The sequence below is a fragment of the Octodon degus genome, unplaced genomic scaffold, assembly GCF_000260255.1.
Source record: "Octodon degus isolate 3935 unplaced genomic scaffold, OctDeg1.0 scaffold00005, whole genome shotgun sequence".
NCBI classification, from domain to species: domain Eukaryota; kingdom Metazoa; phylum Chordata; class Mammalia; order Rodentia; family Octodontidae; genus Octodon; species Octodon degus.
Window position 1 is genome coordinate 29,500,894 of NW_004524581.1, and position 17,811 is coordinate 29,518,704.

Consider the following 17,811-nt stretch of genomic DNA (forward strand, 5'->3'; position numbering starts at 1 on the left):
TTATTTATTGTGTGTGTGTGTGTGGCCTGCTCAGCCCACCAGGGGGCGGGGCTGGCTGGCATGTGGTGCTGGGGGATCGAACCGTGGTCCCTGTGCTTTGCCAAGCGTGTTCCAAGTAGGTGCTTTAGACCACTGAGCCATCTCTCCAGCCCTCACCATATATTTTAATCACTCCTTGTATGACCCAGCAATCACGCACTCTGGGCATTTACTCAAATAAGCTGAAAACTTATGTCCAGGGAAAAATATGCATATAAATATTTATAACAGCCTTATTTATAGTTGCAAACAACTGGCTAATAACCTCTAAGATATCCTTCAATACACAAACAGATGCATCCCTCTAGCAGTGTATTATCCAGCGTAACAGTAAGCAGTCGTTAGCTCCGAGTGGCGGCACACACGCCTGTAATCCCAGCCTTCTGGAGGCTGAGGCAAGAGGATCACTGTCAGTTCAAGACCATGTTGGGCTACAAAGTGAGCTCAAGCTCGGCCTGAACTGCACAGTGAGACCCCCCCACCAAAAAATAAATAAATGAATAATAAATGAGCCAGACAACAAGGAGGCACCTTCAAGGCACACTGCTAAGGGAAGGAATACGAAGAGGCTATGTACAAACGATTCCACTGCTGTGACATTCTGAAGAAGGTGAAACTACAGAAACAAAACAAACAAACAAACAAAAAACAAGAACAAAAAACCAAAGAAACCCAACCTGTGGTTGGTTACCCGAAGTCCTGGGTAGAGGGAAGGATGAATAGGCAGACCACAGGGTCCTTCATGGCAGCAAAGCTCTTCTGTTGGATACTGTAAGGCTGACATGACATCATGCTTTTGGCCAAACGCACAGCAAGCTCTGTGAAGACTCTTTACTAATACTGTACTGGAACTGGCTCACCAACTGTGGCAGATGTACTATGCCAATGCAAGATGGTAATAAAAAAACAAGTAGGGGAAGCATATTGTACATTCTGCTCAATTATTTCTATAAACTAAAATCACTTAAGAAAGTCTCTTAATTTAAAAAATCCAAATCTACTGAGGTTGGCCAGGTAGAAAGACAGGCACAGACGTGCCCTGCCGATAACACTGAAGTTGCTTGAGGCTCTCAAGAGAACAACGGGTCCATGCTTAAGCCCAGGGGAAAGGCTCATGATTGAATAGGCAGTAACACTGCCTACAGAATTCATCCCAAAAAGAATGTACAAAAACTGAGCTACTTAGATGTTTTAATGTTTTAGACAAGAATCATGGAGATAAAATAAAGGAATCATGAAGACCATCTGGATTAATGAAGTGGAATTAACAAATTAACCGTAAGTGGAAAATAAGACATAAGTTTAGACATTCATCTAGTTCCAAATGCAAAAAACTCAACTTCATCTAAGATAAGGCTAGAAGGGGACAAAAAGAAATGAGCAGCTAAAGGGTTAGAAGTTCTTAAAAGGAAAATGGTCAAATGGCTGGAGATGCAGCTCAGTGGCAGTGTGCTGGGCTAGCACAAGTGCTTGAAAGTATTTGAAAGTACGCATGGTAGAGTGTATGCACGAGGCCCTGGGTATAATCCATAGCACTGAAAAAAATCAATTAAATAATGGTTGAGCCATGTATGGTTTGGGGTTTTTCCAAGGGGAACAATATAATACAGGACATATTTTAAACTAGTTTATACGGAATCACCCAAAGAATCATATACAAGAAGAGCAGGAAATCTGTCCAGACACTAAAGACCAAAGAATCAAGCTGAGAGCCTGGATCCTGATATCCTCCATGAGTCCAGCTGAAAACCTAGAGCTCTTAACAATGCCTCCCAACAAGTCCAACTGGAGGTTTAGAGCCCAAAACAATGTCTCATGCAGGCTGTTTCATGGATCTGTGCTAGCAAGGCCCGAAGGCCAATGGTGGAAGCTAGAAAGTCTATGCCAGAGGGATGAAGAAGCTGTACCAGCAAGCTGAGGGACCTGAATAGGAGCCAGGAAGCAAGGCCCAAGGTAAGCACCAGAGCTCCCCTCAGCAACAGTGAGGTTCCGAGCACCCCCAGCGATGAGGAAAACTGAGTTCCCATCAGGAAAGCCAATGCAACAAGCTTCTCCACAAGGCTGAGCAGTGCACCAGCTTCCCCTCTGGAGCCAGGAAGAGAAGAGATGCTCAAGATGAGGACCAGAGCTCCCTGCAAATGAACCGTAGTCATTCCTAATGACAAGTTCCTGAGCTTCTCCTCCAACAAGAACAGCCAAGTTCATCAGGAAAACCAGCATGACAAGGTCACTCAGCAGAACTATGCTGCCTTTTATGCTACTGAAAACAATCCTCAGGTGGGTGTTCCACATCCAGCACCACACTAGTTCAGTTCAGCTGGGCGTACCAAGTAGACCACCAGTTAGCTATCTGCTACAAGCCAGATCATGTAGGAGGCCCTGGATTCAATCTTCTATATTGTAAGAACAAAACAAGGCTGAAATAAAAGATGCTAGCAATGGGCTGAGAGGTAGCTTGGTACTAAACCTGCTACATTGATTAAAAAGCCAGTCCTCCCATGTTTGAGGTTTTTCCTTTATTCTCCCCACAGTCTTCCTTTACATTATTTCTCCTAGACCCTACAAAAAAACCCATCTATTCCAATTGGGCATGGTGGCACATACCCAGAATCCCAGGTATTCAGGAGGCTGAGGCAGAATCGCAAGTTTAAGGTCAGTTTAGGCAACTTAGTGAGAATATAAAAAAATGGAAAAGGAAGCCAGGTATGGTTGTGTATGCTTGTAATCCTAGCCCTCAGGAGGACTGTTGGGAATTCAAGGTCAGCCTGAACTATATAGTAAGTTCAAGGCTGGCCTTTACTACATAAGGATACCTTGTCTCAAAAAACAAAGAGGGGGCAGGAATGTAGCTTAGTGGTAGAATACCCAGGGGGTTGATTTCCAGTAACAGTGATAGAAACACACACAACATAAATATCTATTAGTATGAACTGCCATAATTATGTAGATACTAATGAAGACAATCTTATTAACCTAGGAAGATCTCTAAAATAAAGGAACTAGAAAAGGCAAGGTATACAGTAGTGCCTTTTATGTAGCGCTACCAATAGCGCTAACATGTTCATGGAAGGATAGTCAAAAAATACTAACCAGGGCTAAATGACTGGGGTATAACTAGGGAAAGATGACTTTTCAATGGATGTCTTTTTTTTTTTTTTTAATTTTTTTTAAAATTTTATTTATGTGTGTGTGTGTGTGTGTGTGTGTGGCCAGCTCAGCCCACCAGGGGGTGGGGCTGGCTGGCATGTGGTGCTGGGGATTGAACAGTGGTCCCTGTGCTTTGCTAAGCTTGTTCTAAGTAGGTGCTTTCGACCACTGAGCCATCTCACCAGCCCAATGGATGTCTTTTTGTGCCTCACTTAAGCTCTAAGAATGTTTTATCTGTGCAAGATAAATGAAAGAATCAAAAAGCCTAAAAGCGGGGCCGGGGAGATGGCTCAGTGGAATAAGCACTTCCCTGGCAAGCGCAAGGGCCTGAGTTCCACAAAAAAAAAAAAAAAAAAAAGAAAAAAGCCTAAAAGCATGCTTTGCCCTGTCTTTGTTGGCTCCAGGAATATTTACAATTCCCCAATCCTGAAGCATAGTTGAGTATAGAATAGAAGGAATCTATGACTTCTACAGGTTTGCAACAAAACCTCTTCAGCATACAATTCATGAGTGCCGTTAAGGAATTCCACATGGAAATCTGGCCCAGCAGCAGTGAGTCTGTAAGGACTTGACAATACACGTTGTCAAGTGTGTCCTTGGCTGGTCATGATGGTAGTTCTGGCTGATGTAGAGTCTCAACAGGGACTGCCCTTCTCCCTCCCTGCTGTGTCACTCCAGTGTGGTACTTCTTAGGTTTGGAGGATGGTATCAGACACAGAAAAGAACTCTGGTCTCAGGTACCTGACCATATCCCTGTGCCCCCACCTCAGGCCAGTTCTTTGATCTCAAGGAGCCCCTGATTACTTCATTATCTTAATTATTTGCCTCACATGCTGAATCAATTGTCACAAAGCTGAAGGGAATTCCAACACACACTTACAGAGTGAGATCAGAGATGAACAGTTCACCGGACGGCAAGCTCTGGGAAGTGTTCAACCCCAGGCACCAGAGGAGGCACTCTGGACTCATAGTGGGCCACAGTCTAGCAGGTTACAAGCCTTTGAGCAACCCACCCAATGCGCAGATCTTAGTAATTCTGCGCTGAGTCATGTACTGCTATCAGCAGGACAGATGACTGCATGGGCTCCCCTCTCCCCCATTTGTATACATGAAGGTTGCAGGTTTAGGAATTAGCACCTGAAGTAATCTAAAGCTTTACCTCTACTTAGATTTGTATGCCAAGTGTTTTTCTTCCCATTCACCAAAATAAATTTTTCCTACTTCACTGAGTTATAGATGCTGATTATACGACTACTCTCAACTAGTTTTGTGATAGTCTAGATGCGCTCTCTCCTGTATTCTTGTTTACCTGGTCAAAAACTCTTCTCGCAACACAGCAGCCCCACTCACCATCCTATGTTTTGCTTTCAAGGTTACCCACGGTCAACCACACTCTGAACATATTAAATGAAAACTATCAGAACTAAACAACTGTCTTGGCTACTTTTCTCTCGTAGCTGGGACAAAATACTTGACACCCAAAATGAAGGAAGGAAAGGTTTATTTAGCTCACAGTCTGTGGAGGTTTCAGTCCATAATCAGCTGGCTCCAAGGCAGAGCAGCACCTGGCAGAGAGCAGCAGTTTATGGCAGTGAAAACAGCAAGAACCAAAAGGGAGGAACAGAGGCAGAGAGGGACAAGCTTCTCTCCCTCCCTTATAGTGTATTCAGGCTGTCTGCCCCAGGGAGGATGTAGCACTCACACCCATAAGCCTAGCATTGGATCATGAATTAATCACAAACTCTAGAAGCCTGCTGCCCCAATGACTGCATGAGGCTTTGTGGGGACAACTAGGCACAAACCGTAACAACTTACCAGTTTTATGGTCTAGGACGGTCCCACTGCACGACTGCTTGCTAACTCATAAGTTTTAAGTTGCATACTATTCTTAGTAAAATGATGAAATCTTGTGATGTCCTGTTCTAACCCACCCAGGACAGGGATCACCCCTCTGTCCAGGGTATCACTTGCCTCCTCTCTGACACCTATGATCACTAGTTCTTCCCAGGTCCAGGTCCACAGAAAGCTTTCCCTGGTGAATGTCACACCAGAATGTCAGACTCCAGCCCTGTGTTCCCTCTGCATGTAACAGTGGAGCTACGGGGGGGGGGGGGGGCAGTGTGTGTGGTCATCTGCAATGCTCCATCAGAGCATAGACGCACCTTCCACCACTTGTATCCTTGTGTGACACGGCACCCACCACATGGCAGCACTCCCTGGTATTACTGTGACAAATAAGGAATCTTACATCTAGTCCAATATTCCATTTAGAGCTTGGCAATTTCCAAAATGCTCTCAATACACAGACAGCATGTTTACTAAGCACCTAATTCATTTCAATTCATTAGCTCTCACAGCTGGGAAGACTGCTCATGTCTAGTTTGAAGAAATCACTTTCCAATGAAGACAGAGCCAGCACTGCTGGAGGAGTCCCAGAGGATCACACAGCTGCCCGGTAGCGGCGCACATCCTGACATCTAATCCACCAGAGTGCTGCCCACCATATTCCTCTGCCTCTTGCCAGGAACTGGGAGAATAGGTACCTTCTAGGGTCAAGCATACTTGTATACCCAGCTACTAGTCAACAACTCTCGGGGCTGAGAAGATAGCTCAGTGCCATGAGTGCCTGCCTGGCAAGGGCAAGGTCCCAAGTTGGATCCCTGGTACCAAAAAACAAAAACACCCCAACACTAATAGATAAAACAAACAAAACCCATGAGACACGAACTCCTTATTTTCTCCTTCATGACCTGCCTCCATGAACTTCACCATTTCAGTAAATGTGTATCTCACCCTCTACTCCTTGGGCTCAAAACGTGAAGGTCAATCCATCAGCAATTCTGTTGGATCCTCTTCCAGAGTCAATCTAGAACCCAACTACTTCACATTCTTCCCCTACTGAGGCTCCAAGCCATCCATCTCTCACCTAGATCACTGAGGCAGTCTCCTGACTAGTTTTCCTTCTTCTACCCTTGTCCCTTTACAGCTGATCTCAAAACACGTAGCCAGAACCATCTTTTTAAAACATTAATGATCATGATCATGTCACTCACCTGCCTAGAATCCTCTAATGGTGTCCGTATCATTTACAAGTCACGGTGAAAGCCAATGGCTTTTATCCAATATATGGGGCCTCAATCCACTCCTGTGACATCTGGCAATTCTCACTCTTACCCTGCTGTGCCGCACTGGCTGGCCTCATGTTCTTCCAATATACCATGCTTACTCCTCAGGGCCTTTGAGCTTGCTGTTTTCCCTGACTACAAGAAATGTCCCACACATATGCTGACTCACCCTAACTTCTCTCAGGTCTTTGCTCAAACATTATCCTTTCAGTGAGCTATTCCTTGACTACTCTTTAAAACTGAAAACCCACAGACTCAGGGACAGGGATTCGATTCCCAGCGTGCTGTGCTGGTCCCACTCCTGGGGCGCACTGAGGCTGCAAATGAGACGGGGCGTGGTGGCATGAGCCTGTAATCCCAGTGCTTAGGAGGCTGAAAACAGGAGGATTACTATGAGTCCGATCTGTGTAGTGAGTACCCTGTACTAAATACATACAATAAAATAACTGCAAACCCCAGCAGCTTGGCACTGTCTCCTTTCTGCTTACCTTCCTCAATATATACTTTGTTGTCTGCCTTGTTCTATGCATTCCCCAGTAGGTGAGCTCATTCCTCCATCCCTGGGCACAAAGCAGACATTCACCAAATACTTGTGATCCAATGGATGGATCAGGAGATGCATACCCGGATCTTTAGCATCTCCCAGTAATCTGCAAGCTCTGGCCACAGGAGACCTAGTTGAGCTCTAGTCTTTCTCCAGCCCCAGGGACCCTGAGCTTCTGCAAGCCTCACCTTCTTTCCAGCTCTTTTCCACCAGAAACCAAGCCTGTGCTGAAAAGCAGGGAAGCACAAGGGCAATAGGGGCTTGTTCCTTGCATGTCACAGTTCCCAGGCCACCAGTTACAGAATTCTGCAGAACGTTAATTTTTAAATTTAACTTCCTAATATCGACCAACAGATGAGATGAGAGATGGGTCAGGACTAAATATACGTCTTAACCTAGATAGCCATACTGACTCAGTAACAGCAGCTCATTTACTTTGAGGGGTTTTCCAAAAGCAGTGCTAAATTTATCCTTGTTCATTTAGCTGCCTGCTCCCAACTTTTACCAGATTTCCAACATACACAATAGCAGAAACAATAATATAATAAGACTCATACATGCATTGTTCAACTTCAGCAATTTTTTTCTTTGTTTCAAATCTTTTGAGGGAGGGGAGATAGCTCACTAGAATAAGTGCCTGCCTGACAAGCACAAGGTCCTGAGTTCAATCTCCTGTACCACAAAATAAATAAATAAATAAAAATGAAATAAAATAAAAGTCTTTTTGAGACTGGTTCTCCCTATGCATTTCTGGCTGGCCTTGAGCTCACTTTGTAGCCCACGCTGGTCTCAGACACGAAATGATCCTCCTGCCTCAGCCTCCTGAGTGCTGGGATTACAGGTGTGTGCCACCATGCCTGGCCAACTTCAGCAATTTCTAGTATTTTGCCAATTCTAATATTTTGCTAATATTTTGTTTCCCCTACTCTCTGATCCTCTCTGCCTCTCACTTCATACTTCACCTCTTTGCTTCTTGGGAACAGGTCTACGTAAGACAGAATATACATCTGACTTTATTACAATTGCAGTATACCAGCAAATCTCTCAAGTGATACCAAGAACATAGGGAAACACACACACGCACACACACACACACACACACACACCCCTCCACCAGAACAATAACTGAAAAAGGAAGTGCCTAAATTCCAACCTGTGTAAATCAAGGGACTTGCCCATTATTTGCTTGGGAGTCATTGGGAAAGGAGGTTATGATCATAAAACATACACGTGAGTGGTCTTGGCTTGTACACGACACATGATTTCTGAATGAGTTAATTTAATCCAGTAAGAATTTACTGACTACCTTCTAAATATGAGGCAGGAGTAAGATGACGGTTCTCTAGTCTCTGTTCTCAAGGAAGTCACAGGGTGGCTGCAGAGCAAAGTACACAAACAACTAAACCATAGGATAGGGTATGTTCTGCGCCTGAGAGAGGTGACACAACTAGGACAGAAGCTCCTTTTCACCCCTCCCCCCCAAATCTGTAGACCCCCATGGTATACCCTTTTGCTAACTGTAGTTTCACATCTTGCTGTTATTTACCACAACAGCACTAGGTAGACTTGGGAATTTGGTGAGCACAAAACAGGCTTTCACATGTGGATCTTTAAAGTCACATTGGCTACTCACCATCCAGCTTCCGGTGGGATGGGAGTGGAAAGTTGTGCTAAGGGCTTGGGAAACAATGAATGTAATTCAATGCTGGGACAGACTGGCGTTCTACCCCAAGGGCATATATGGCCAGCAGCTTCATAAACAGGACAGAGTGGGAGCATGTCCAGGAAACACAGCCAGATGAGTACTAGGTTTCCAAGAACACTCTCCTTGCTACCTAAAGAACTGAGATCTTGGTAATCAGTTTCCAGTGAAGAACATACTATAGTTCTTTGCAAAAACTGAAGAGGTTGATGAAGTTGGTGTGAAGAAGGAAGTGCATTAAAAAAAAAGCCGTATAATCAACATCCACTAATAAAGATATAAAACAAGATTGGTGAGGGGAAGAGTGGATGGGTAGGGAGACAAATGAGAGGGAAGATAGGACAGGGTGCTGTGAAAGTGACCATTTTGGTTGAAAAGGTAATTCTAGGGGCCCGGGAGATGGCTCAGTAGAATAAGCACTTGCCTGGCAAGCCCAAGTGTCTGAGTTCAATCCCCGGTTCCGCAAAAAAAAAAAAAAAAAAAGAAGAAGAAAAGAAAAGGTAATTCTTGGTAAAAATAGGGGAAGATGCCAACAGATGAGGACATTAGGCAAGGGCGTGCAGAGGAAGGATCTCAGGAAAGAGCTACTGGTTATAACAGATGGGTCCATGCTGGCACAGAGGGGCTCACTTCCCTGAAGCTGGACCTAACAGGTCACTGGATGAAGGGCTAATGAGACGAGTTACAAGAAACAGGATGTGGCTGAGGATAGTAAAAGTGGAAGGAGAAACCAGAACTCTGATGCTAGTAGGAAGGGATCATAGGAAGAAAGACTAGGATCGGGGTCCTACGTGGATTTGTGGCTTCCTGTGGGGAAGTGACTAGGGGTAAAGTCAGTATGGTAAGAGGCACTCTGGGGTGAGACCATAGGGTAAAGGTTAGGAACTACAAGAACTCCTATATGGGCAAAGGAGGTAATACGTACAGTTCATGGTGTTCAGGCCATACTACTTCAGCACATGGCAATATGAGAAAATGACAGAAGCAGGAAGGTCACTGTCACCTCGCCTATGCTGAAGCAGGTGATAAAACACTAAATGATAGGTGCCCAGATCCCTAAGAAAGGGAGTGTCCTTGTTTTTGAAGACATGGGATTACAGAAAACCTGAACAAAGAGAGTGTGCTAAATTTCCCTGTTTATTACCAGCAGATCACATCCTTTGGTCTTATTGTCTCTTGCTACATATCCATTCTTCGAACCTAGCATTAAAATACAGGTTTAACCTTTTCTTTAGGTCTTATTTCCTTATTGAAAACTCCTACATGCCATAAACATTGTAGTAAATACATCTTTTTCTTTTGTTGGTCAAATCTTTTCATCTTTCCCTATAGGGGGCCTCAGCTATAAATTTAAAAAGGGGCTGTTGAGATGGCTCAGTGGTCTAAAGCACCTACTTAGAACAAGCTTAGCAAAGCACAGGGACCGCGGTTCAATCCCCCAGCACCACATGCCAGCCAGCCCCGCCCCTGGTGGGCTGAGCTGGCCACACATATACATACACACACACAAATAAATAAATAAAATTTAAAAAAATAAAAATAAAAATAAATTTAAAAAGAATATTTTCCTCCTGTACAAGGTTCAGGGGTCTCAGGGATAAAAGGGTAAGAAGCCATGGATAGGATGATTCTCACCACGCCATAGGGCAAAGGGTCTTAGAGATCTTTCACATCACAGAAAGAGCTGATGTTGAGTTTAAGAATTACCAGAAAACAAGAAACAGGGCTGAAGTTGATATGGAAAACCAGGTAGATATGGAAATTTTCGAAGTTGATATGGAAAACCAGGAGTAAAGAGTAAGAGAAACAATGAAGTAAGGTGTTTTGTTTTTCAGACTAGGCTCAAATTCCAGCCCTGCTATAAGCTGTATGAATTTTGGATTTATTTGAAACAAAGCCAAGCTGGGTGTGGTGATGCATATTTATAAACCTAGCAGTCTGGAGGCTGAGGCAAGATGCTCACCGAGTCCTACAAAGTGAACTCAAGGCCAGCCTGAACTGCATAATGAAACTGTCTCCAAGACAACACCAACAAACCAAGCCAAAAAAGGTGGGAGGAACGGTCATGGATATAATTGCCTCTTGGGCTTGTTAAAAGTTTGGAATACATTAGGTAGTCAATAAACCAATCATTAAGGCAGTATCAGAGTAAGCAACCAAAGACACGGATGAAGATTTCCAGAAGTCAGCAGTTGTGCAATGTATGGATCTTGTGTTCTTTGTTGACCCCTTACAATCTAGGACAGAGTAAGACGTGCAGGAGCTCCCAGAAAACATAAGATTCCCCAGGTGCCACGTCCTCAGCATGTTATGCCTAGCACCACTTCTACCCTCCTTCAGAGGGCTTCAGACAGCCTAACGGGTATGTCAAAAGTCCCATGGCTGAAGGGCCAGTTAGACTGGAACCTAGGTTTCTGACATCAAGGTCCCAAGCAGAAGGGCTCTGCCAATACTACTTCGCAAATAGGTCAACCAATGAGGCCTGATCAAGGGTAATGAGTGTGGACAATTAATAGTGCAGGGGGTTATGGGAATGAGGGAGAAAACTTCATGAAGAAAATGGGTCTTGCATAGAAGTTACAAGACTAAACTTCTAAAGTACAGAATAAAAATGACTGCAAACCATTATTATCTTGATTGAGAACTGCAGAATTTTACAATTGGAAGGAAACTGGGATCATCTAGCCCAACCTTGTATCACAATTCTGATGAGACACTGAGGCACAGAATGAGGAAGGAGCTTCTCCCAGGTTTCCAAAGTTGAAGCCAGGACTTGAACCTGAGACTCCCTAATTCTCTGATGTCTGTGATTACTGCTCCTTCATCTCCATCTCTATATCCTCAGTGCCAGAATGAGGTTGGACACCTGTAAGACAGTGCTGACTGATCAACCCACTAGAGGTCTTAGGGCACAGCGCGATGCCAGTGAGGGTGATTTTAGGATGATGGGAGAACATGGAATAGAAAATCACGGGGTTAGCAGACACTGAGTGTTATGCAGACAAGTAGGTGGTAAACTACTTAAATGTGGCTCAGGAGTTGTCAGGAGCGTATGAAGAGGAATCACTGTTTGTAGGGGACATGGGGTAGAGTCTGAGAGTCACTAGAAGAATGCGGGGAACTTGGGCCTGAGTCACTGATTCGAACTGAGGGAGTCAATGGATTGTGATCCCTGGGAAGCGCTGGGGTGGCAATCAGTGAGTAAGAATTAAGGGTGAGGTGTAGGGGTCACAGAGGTGAAGACAGGCACAATCAAGAGGTGGGTTTGGGAGCCATGGGGGAGGAGTCGCAGGGCGGAATGGAGGGGCAGGGACCTTGGGTAGGGTGGGGGTCAGTCCATCGTCCAGGGGCCCGGCCGCAGGGCTGGGGCCGGAGAAGGGTGGGCACGACGGGCTCGGGACTTTCCCAGGGCCCTGCGCCCACCCGGCCTCCCACTTTGGGCACGGTGGACCCACTCTTCCCGCAGCCACCAACCTGACAGCCTCTTAGGGCGATTCCGCCGACAGACCACCATGCACCGGGCCCCGCCACCAGCGCCGGCCCCGCAACCCGCCTGCGCCATAGCCCGCCCGCCCGCGCGCGGCTTGCCTCGCGCGATATCCAGGTTCCAGGGCCGCCGCGCTTCCCTCCGCTCTCGGCGCGCCTCCACCGGGCCCCGGAACCCGTGTAGGAAATACAGGGCACGCTCCACCCCGCCCCCTTCGCCGCGGCGCCTGATCCACTTATCCCGGTTCCGGGGCCCCGGGAGCCCGGGTGACCCGGCTCCGAACCGGCTGAGCCCCAGAGCGCCCGGCGTCCCGCCCCTACCTCCGTCCCTCCCCCAGTCCCTCCCGGGCCAGCTGACGCAAGCCTACGAGGCCAAGCGCCCGGGGAGGGCGTGATTGCGTCATCACGCCGAGGGGGGGTCGGGGGCGGTGCGCAACCGTCGTAGCTATAGCAACCGGGACAGCCACCTGGTGGACTCAGGAGTTCCGTGCACCTGAGGCTGAAGGTAAAAGGCCCGGGACTAGTCCTCACAATGTTGGAACCCTGAGGGGAGAAGGTTGTGAGGGACGCAGCGCGCGGGCTTTGCCTGCCGAACTTGGAGCCAACCTCTGAGGGACGCAACTGCAGGTAACGGTAGTCCATGTTGAAAAGGACGGTGTGGAGGCGCGGTGAGGGACGGCGCCGGGTCGGGCCTCTTAGGTTCTGTTTTTCTCGCCCCGCTCAGCGCCCTTCTCAGCCTCAAAACTAGCTGCTCCCCTTGGTAGGCTTGCAACGGGGTACGCAAATCAAACCCTGCTGTTATTTCGCCCTCCATGCAGGGACGGGCCGCGAATAGGGCATTTTTAGAAACCCGAGGGAAAAAATAAAGAGTGAACTTTCCTAAACAAATAAATAAATTAAACGAATAAAAAGCGCTGAAGAGCTAGTTAAGATTGCTTCTTAAAAGGGAAACTGAACCGAACCGAGCGAGCACAGTGACACACGCTGGAGTGTCAGCACTCAGGTGAGCCTGAGGCAGGAGATCACAAATTCGAGTCAGGTCGGGGCAGTTGAGTCCTAGCGACGTAGCAAGACCCTGTCAAAGCATGAAAAATTTAGAAGGAATAAAGGAACTTGGGCCGGGGAGATGGCTCAGTGGAATAAACGCTTCCCTGGCAAGCGCGAGGGCCTGAGCGTAATGTCCGGTTTCGCAAAAAGAAAAAATAAATAAATAGATAAATAGATAAATAAATAAAATAAAATAAAGGAACTGTGTGCCTGGAGGAATGAAGCGAGAAACTTCCCCTCGCGATCCTTTCAGACTTCAACTCTTGTATCCTCCACCCCCTCCCTCGCCGAAATTTATTTTTATATTTTTGACAGCGGTGGGGATTAAACCAGGGCCGTGTGCTAAGCTACATCTCCAGACCTTTTGTTCAAACATACAGATTTTCAGACAGTATCTCGAGCAACTGACACTGGAGTCACCAGCATTACAAGTGTGTCAGGGTGCCCAGCATTCCCCCCCCCCCAGCTTTGGTGGGGATTGGACCCAGAGCATTCCCCAGATGTGTTCCCAGCCCTTTTTAATTTTCATTTTGTTTTATTTTATTATTTTAAAAATATTTATTTGTTACAGGGTCTCACTACACAGTTCAGACTCAGAATGATCCTCCTGTGTCAGCTTTCCCAGCGCTGGGATTACAGGTGTGCACCACCACGCCCAATTTTGGTGGCCAGCACGATGGGGCCAGCGCAGCATGCGGTACAGGGGATCAAACTCAGGCACTTGCGCTTGCCAGCCGAACAATCTCTCCAGCCCACTATTTTTTAATTTTGAGACAAGGTCTCACTAAAGCCTCTAAGTTGCCCTCGAATTTGGTGGTCCTTCCTATTCAACCTCCCAGAGTGCTGGGATTACAACTGTGCACCACAATGGCCACCTAAAACTATTTTTAAAATAATTTTATATTTTAATTAGTACATGTTTGTAGCGTATAAAGATGACATTCCTCCTGGGGAGTTGGTACAGGTGCATAGCATACCTTGATTTTTTTAAATCCCCTTTTCCTCTTTTCCCCTCCTAAAATTTTTAAATGAAATATATTTTAAACATTTTCAAATACTGGACTTGGACAAACTCTTCTTTAATATAAATTTTACAGATTCTCTTTCTTCTCAAATTCCTAATTCGTCAGCTTCCTGTAATTATTGGTATGTGATTTACTAAGCAACATAAATATATCACACATTTTTATAACTTGTGAATCCTAAAGAGGTTAGTTTAATGAATATTACTTAACATTAGAAGTAGATAAAATATACGTCCAGTTTTCTACAGGATTTAAGCAGTTCTATAGACTTGAGCATTCAGAAACCTTGATCACCATAATTAGGAAAGAAAGATAAATTTTACAATAGTATTCTTTAAATCTTTGAACTTCCAAATTATGTAGTTACAGTGTTGGTTTACATTGTAACTTCCAATAGTTACAGTGTGCTCTATTATGAAATACTGGGCCGGGGAGATGGCTCAGTGGAATAAGCGCTTCTCTGGCAAGTGCAAGGGCCTGAGTTCAATCCCCGGTTCCGCCAAAAAAAGAGAATGAAATACTGTCAGAGAGATTATTCTTTTCTTTTATTAAAAACAAAGAATTGGAAACCACTTGCAAAAGAATATAGTAGTCATTTGAATCTCAGTTTTAGTTTTATGAAAAATGATATTACCTGTTACCTTTTCACTAAGAGATGGAAAGAATTTTGTTTTGTTTTGGGCTTTTTTGGTACTGGGAATCAAACTCAGGCCCTTACATTTGCCAAGCAGGAGCTGGGCCTGGTGAGATAGTTTTTTTTTTTTTTTTTTTTTTTAAGATAGTTTGTTAAAAGAGATACTGTGTATCATACTTCTTTGCCAACTTTTCTTTTCTTTTTCTTTCTTTCTTTTCTTTTTTTTTTTTTTTCTTTTTCTTTGGTGCTGGGTATTGAACTCAAGGCTTTTGCACTGAGCTACATCCAAAACTTTTTTATTTTTTTTAAATTTTGAGACTGGCCAATGCATCCAATGCAGACAGCATTGTGTGAGCTGTGTGTGTCTATACAAAATAAACAGCTGTTGGCAGGTGAAAAAAAAATTGAGACAGGTTCTTGCTAAATTGCTGAGTTGCCCAGACTGCATTAAATTTTTAATCCCAGAGTGCTGGAATTAAAAGCATTCATGACCATGCCAACCAATATAACCTTTTCACTTTTTTGATAAAATTCTTTTATTTCATTTATTCATTTTATTTCATTTTATTTTCAAGATCTTTTGGTTAAAATTTTGAAGTGCAGATTCAGACCATTACTGTATAGAAAACATATACCATTTGTGGAATTGGCAAGCCAGGTCTTCCTTTTAAACCAAATCAGACTTACTGTCAAAGTCTGACTTTGGGACCAGGGATATAGCTCAGCAGCTTAAGTACCTGCCTGGCAAGTACAAAGTCCTGAGTTTGATCCCTGGTACTGGAAAAAGGGGGGCGGGGGAGTCTCACTTTATTCTTTAACTTGAATAAAAATGTTAATATTCATCTTGAAGAACATATAAAAATCACTGGGAAACAAATTATCAACTGTAGTTTGTAAAATAGATTAGCTGTTCCCCATAATTTTATTGAGAAACAAATAGCAATGAGACAGTTTCATGTAAAATAGATTACTAAAAACCGTCAAGATTAAAATTACATAGAGCTAATATTTGCATAAATGATGAAAACAAGATAGTGCCTTGTAGTATATAGCTAAAACTATCCCTTTTGAGAAATGAGATAAAAGGCATATTATTCCCTCGGTAAACAGATGGTCCTGCTTTTGTCAAACTAATGTTCAACTTTTGGGAACAATGAAAAAAGAATCTTGTCTTAAAAAATTGGGACTAACTCCAATAATTTTGATATACTTCATGATTAAACTTTCTTATGGTTTTTTTTTAAATTTTATTTATTTATTTGTGTGTGTGTGTGTGTGTGTGTGTGTGTGTGTGTGTCCAGCTCAGCCCACCAGGGGGCGGGCTGGCTGGCATGTGGTGCTGGGGGATCGAACTGTGGTCCCTGGGTTTTTGCTAAAGCTTGTTCTAAGTAGGTGCTTTAGACCACTGAGCCATCTCACCAGCCCTCTTATGTTTTTTAAAAAAAAGATTTGATAAGAAACAATGGGGCTGAGAGGGTAGCGAAAAATTTTATTCTTTTCTAGTAGGAGGCAGAATTAAACATTTTAAAAGATGACAAAAGCTGAGTATAAAAAAAAAAAAAGAAAATAAGCTGAGTATAGCTGGATTGCTCCCGCTGTTGAGATGTTATGGGACCATCAGTTACAATCAGAAAGTTATAGTGTGGGTCTTGAACAGAGCTATTGTCTTCAAGCTATGATAGCCACAGGTGCACTTTCTGGCACATAAGAGATTGGTAACTGTGGAATAAATGTGCTCCTAAGGGGAACTTCAAGGTTCTGGTAGGTCAGCACAATGTATTTTCTGATCAGATAAATTTTTTCCTTGTTCCGCAAGTCATACTCTTAAAATGTATATATAATGTGGATATTAGGTCTGATAAGATTTCATTTCAGTGATTTATATAATTGCATTAATTAACTTGCCTATCATCTCTGATATTAGAAATTGGGGCAGTTCATTTATAAAAGATTAAAGATTGCTTTCCTATGCTCTGTAGGCATAGTGAGGATGGTAGTGGCTAGGTGATCTATATTCTCTTTGGTGGCCAAGAATATATTCCATAAAAGGAATACCATGAGATAACTCTCAGTGCTAGAGGTGGGACATCTTAACCAACGAAATATCTGAGCCACCTATGGCCTGGCCAGCTTTTAGGAATTATACTGTGGTGGGGAGGAACAATAGTTTAAATTTCCTTACTCATCTTAGAAAGTGATTTTTTGTTTTTCAGAAAGTGATTCTTAAAACAGCTTTTAAAGGTAGCCAAAGAGATCAGCCCTTTCAAATTCTAAAATCATTAGGAATAAAATGAATCACTAAAAAAAGTTGTGGGTAAGTTTTTTTTTTTTCCTAAGTTTTATCTGGAAGCCAGAAGATACTTTATCCATTAGGCTTTTCCTGGCTGTAGGATAAGCCACTGAGAAGAAAAGATGCCAGGCTGAAGGGTTTCACTTAGTATTTTAATAATAATAATAATAATAAAAAAGACAATACAAAATCCAAACATTTCTTTTTACAAGTTCAGATACATATTTTCCCCAAGTGCAAAATACTCTTTGAACTGCATCATTTGCTGTTTACTGTTGGTTGTGTAGGAGGTTTACTGTATTGGTAGCAGTGGAAGGCAGATAGATATAAACAGTTTTTTGAGATTTCTTCTGCAATTAAAAAAAAAAAAGGCTCCCACATGGTGATATTATTCTCTGAAACTTCAGTTCAACTCATACAGAAGAATAAAGTTTTTAGTTTGTCCAAATTGCTATAGTCTGTGTTGCCTAGATAAGCTGGTTATAGTACAAGTTCTATTTTCCTCTAATTGTGTATTTTCTTTTTTCTTTCTTTTCTTTTTCTTTTTTTTCTTTTTTTTTTTTTTTGGGGTGGAATTGGGGATTGAACTCAGGCCCTTGTGCTGCTTGCCAGGGAAGCACTTCTTCCACTGAGCCATCTCCCTGGCCCCTTGTGTATTTTCTTAAGGAATTCCTAGTTCAAAAAATGGCCCAAGGACAGGGTGTGCTACCTTTGAAATAGGTCAAATTGAAAGAGACTCAGCATTTGCTTCCACTTTTCTCTTGCTGTGCTT

At 43.7% G+C, this 17,811-nt stretch overlaps 1 protein-coding gene across 10 annotated transcripts in view; it reads right to left on the reverse strand.

Moving 5' to 3' along the window:
• Positions 1–12,347, reverse strand: part of Znf76 (zinc finger protein 76) — a 35,357-nt gene extending 23,010 nt beyond the window's left edge. For 3 of the 10 annotated variants that reach the window (XM_023720708.1, XM_023720686.1, XM_023720690.1), the window contains exon 1: positions 717–908. Coding sequence is in view for 2 of the 10 variants with exons in the window: in XM_023720675.1 (XP_023576443.1) it covers positions 12,032–12,119 (88 nt within the window). In the remaining 8 variants the exon portion in view is untranslated. Of the gene's footprint in view, positions 1–716; positions 909–6,799; positions 6,855–9,482; positions 9,529–12,031 lie in introns of those variants that run through there. The other 7 variants (XM_023720675.1, XM_023720721.1, XM_023720677.1 and 4 more) reach the window with 6 other exon arrangements.
• Positions 12,348–17,811: the final 5,464 nt, after the last annotated feature.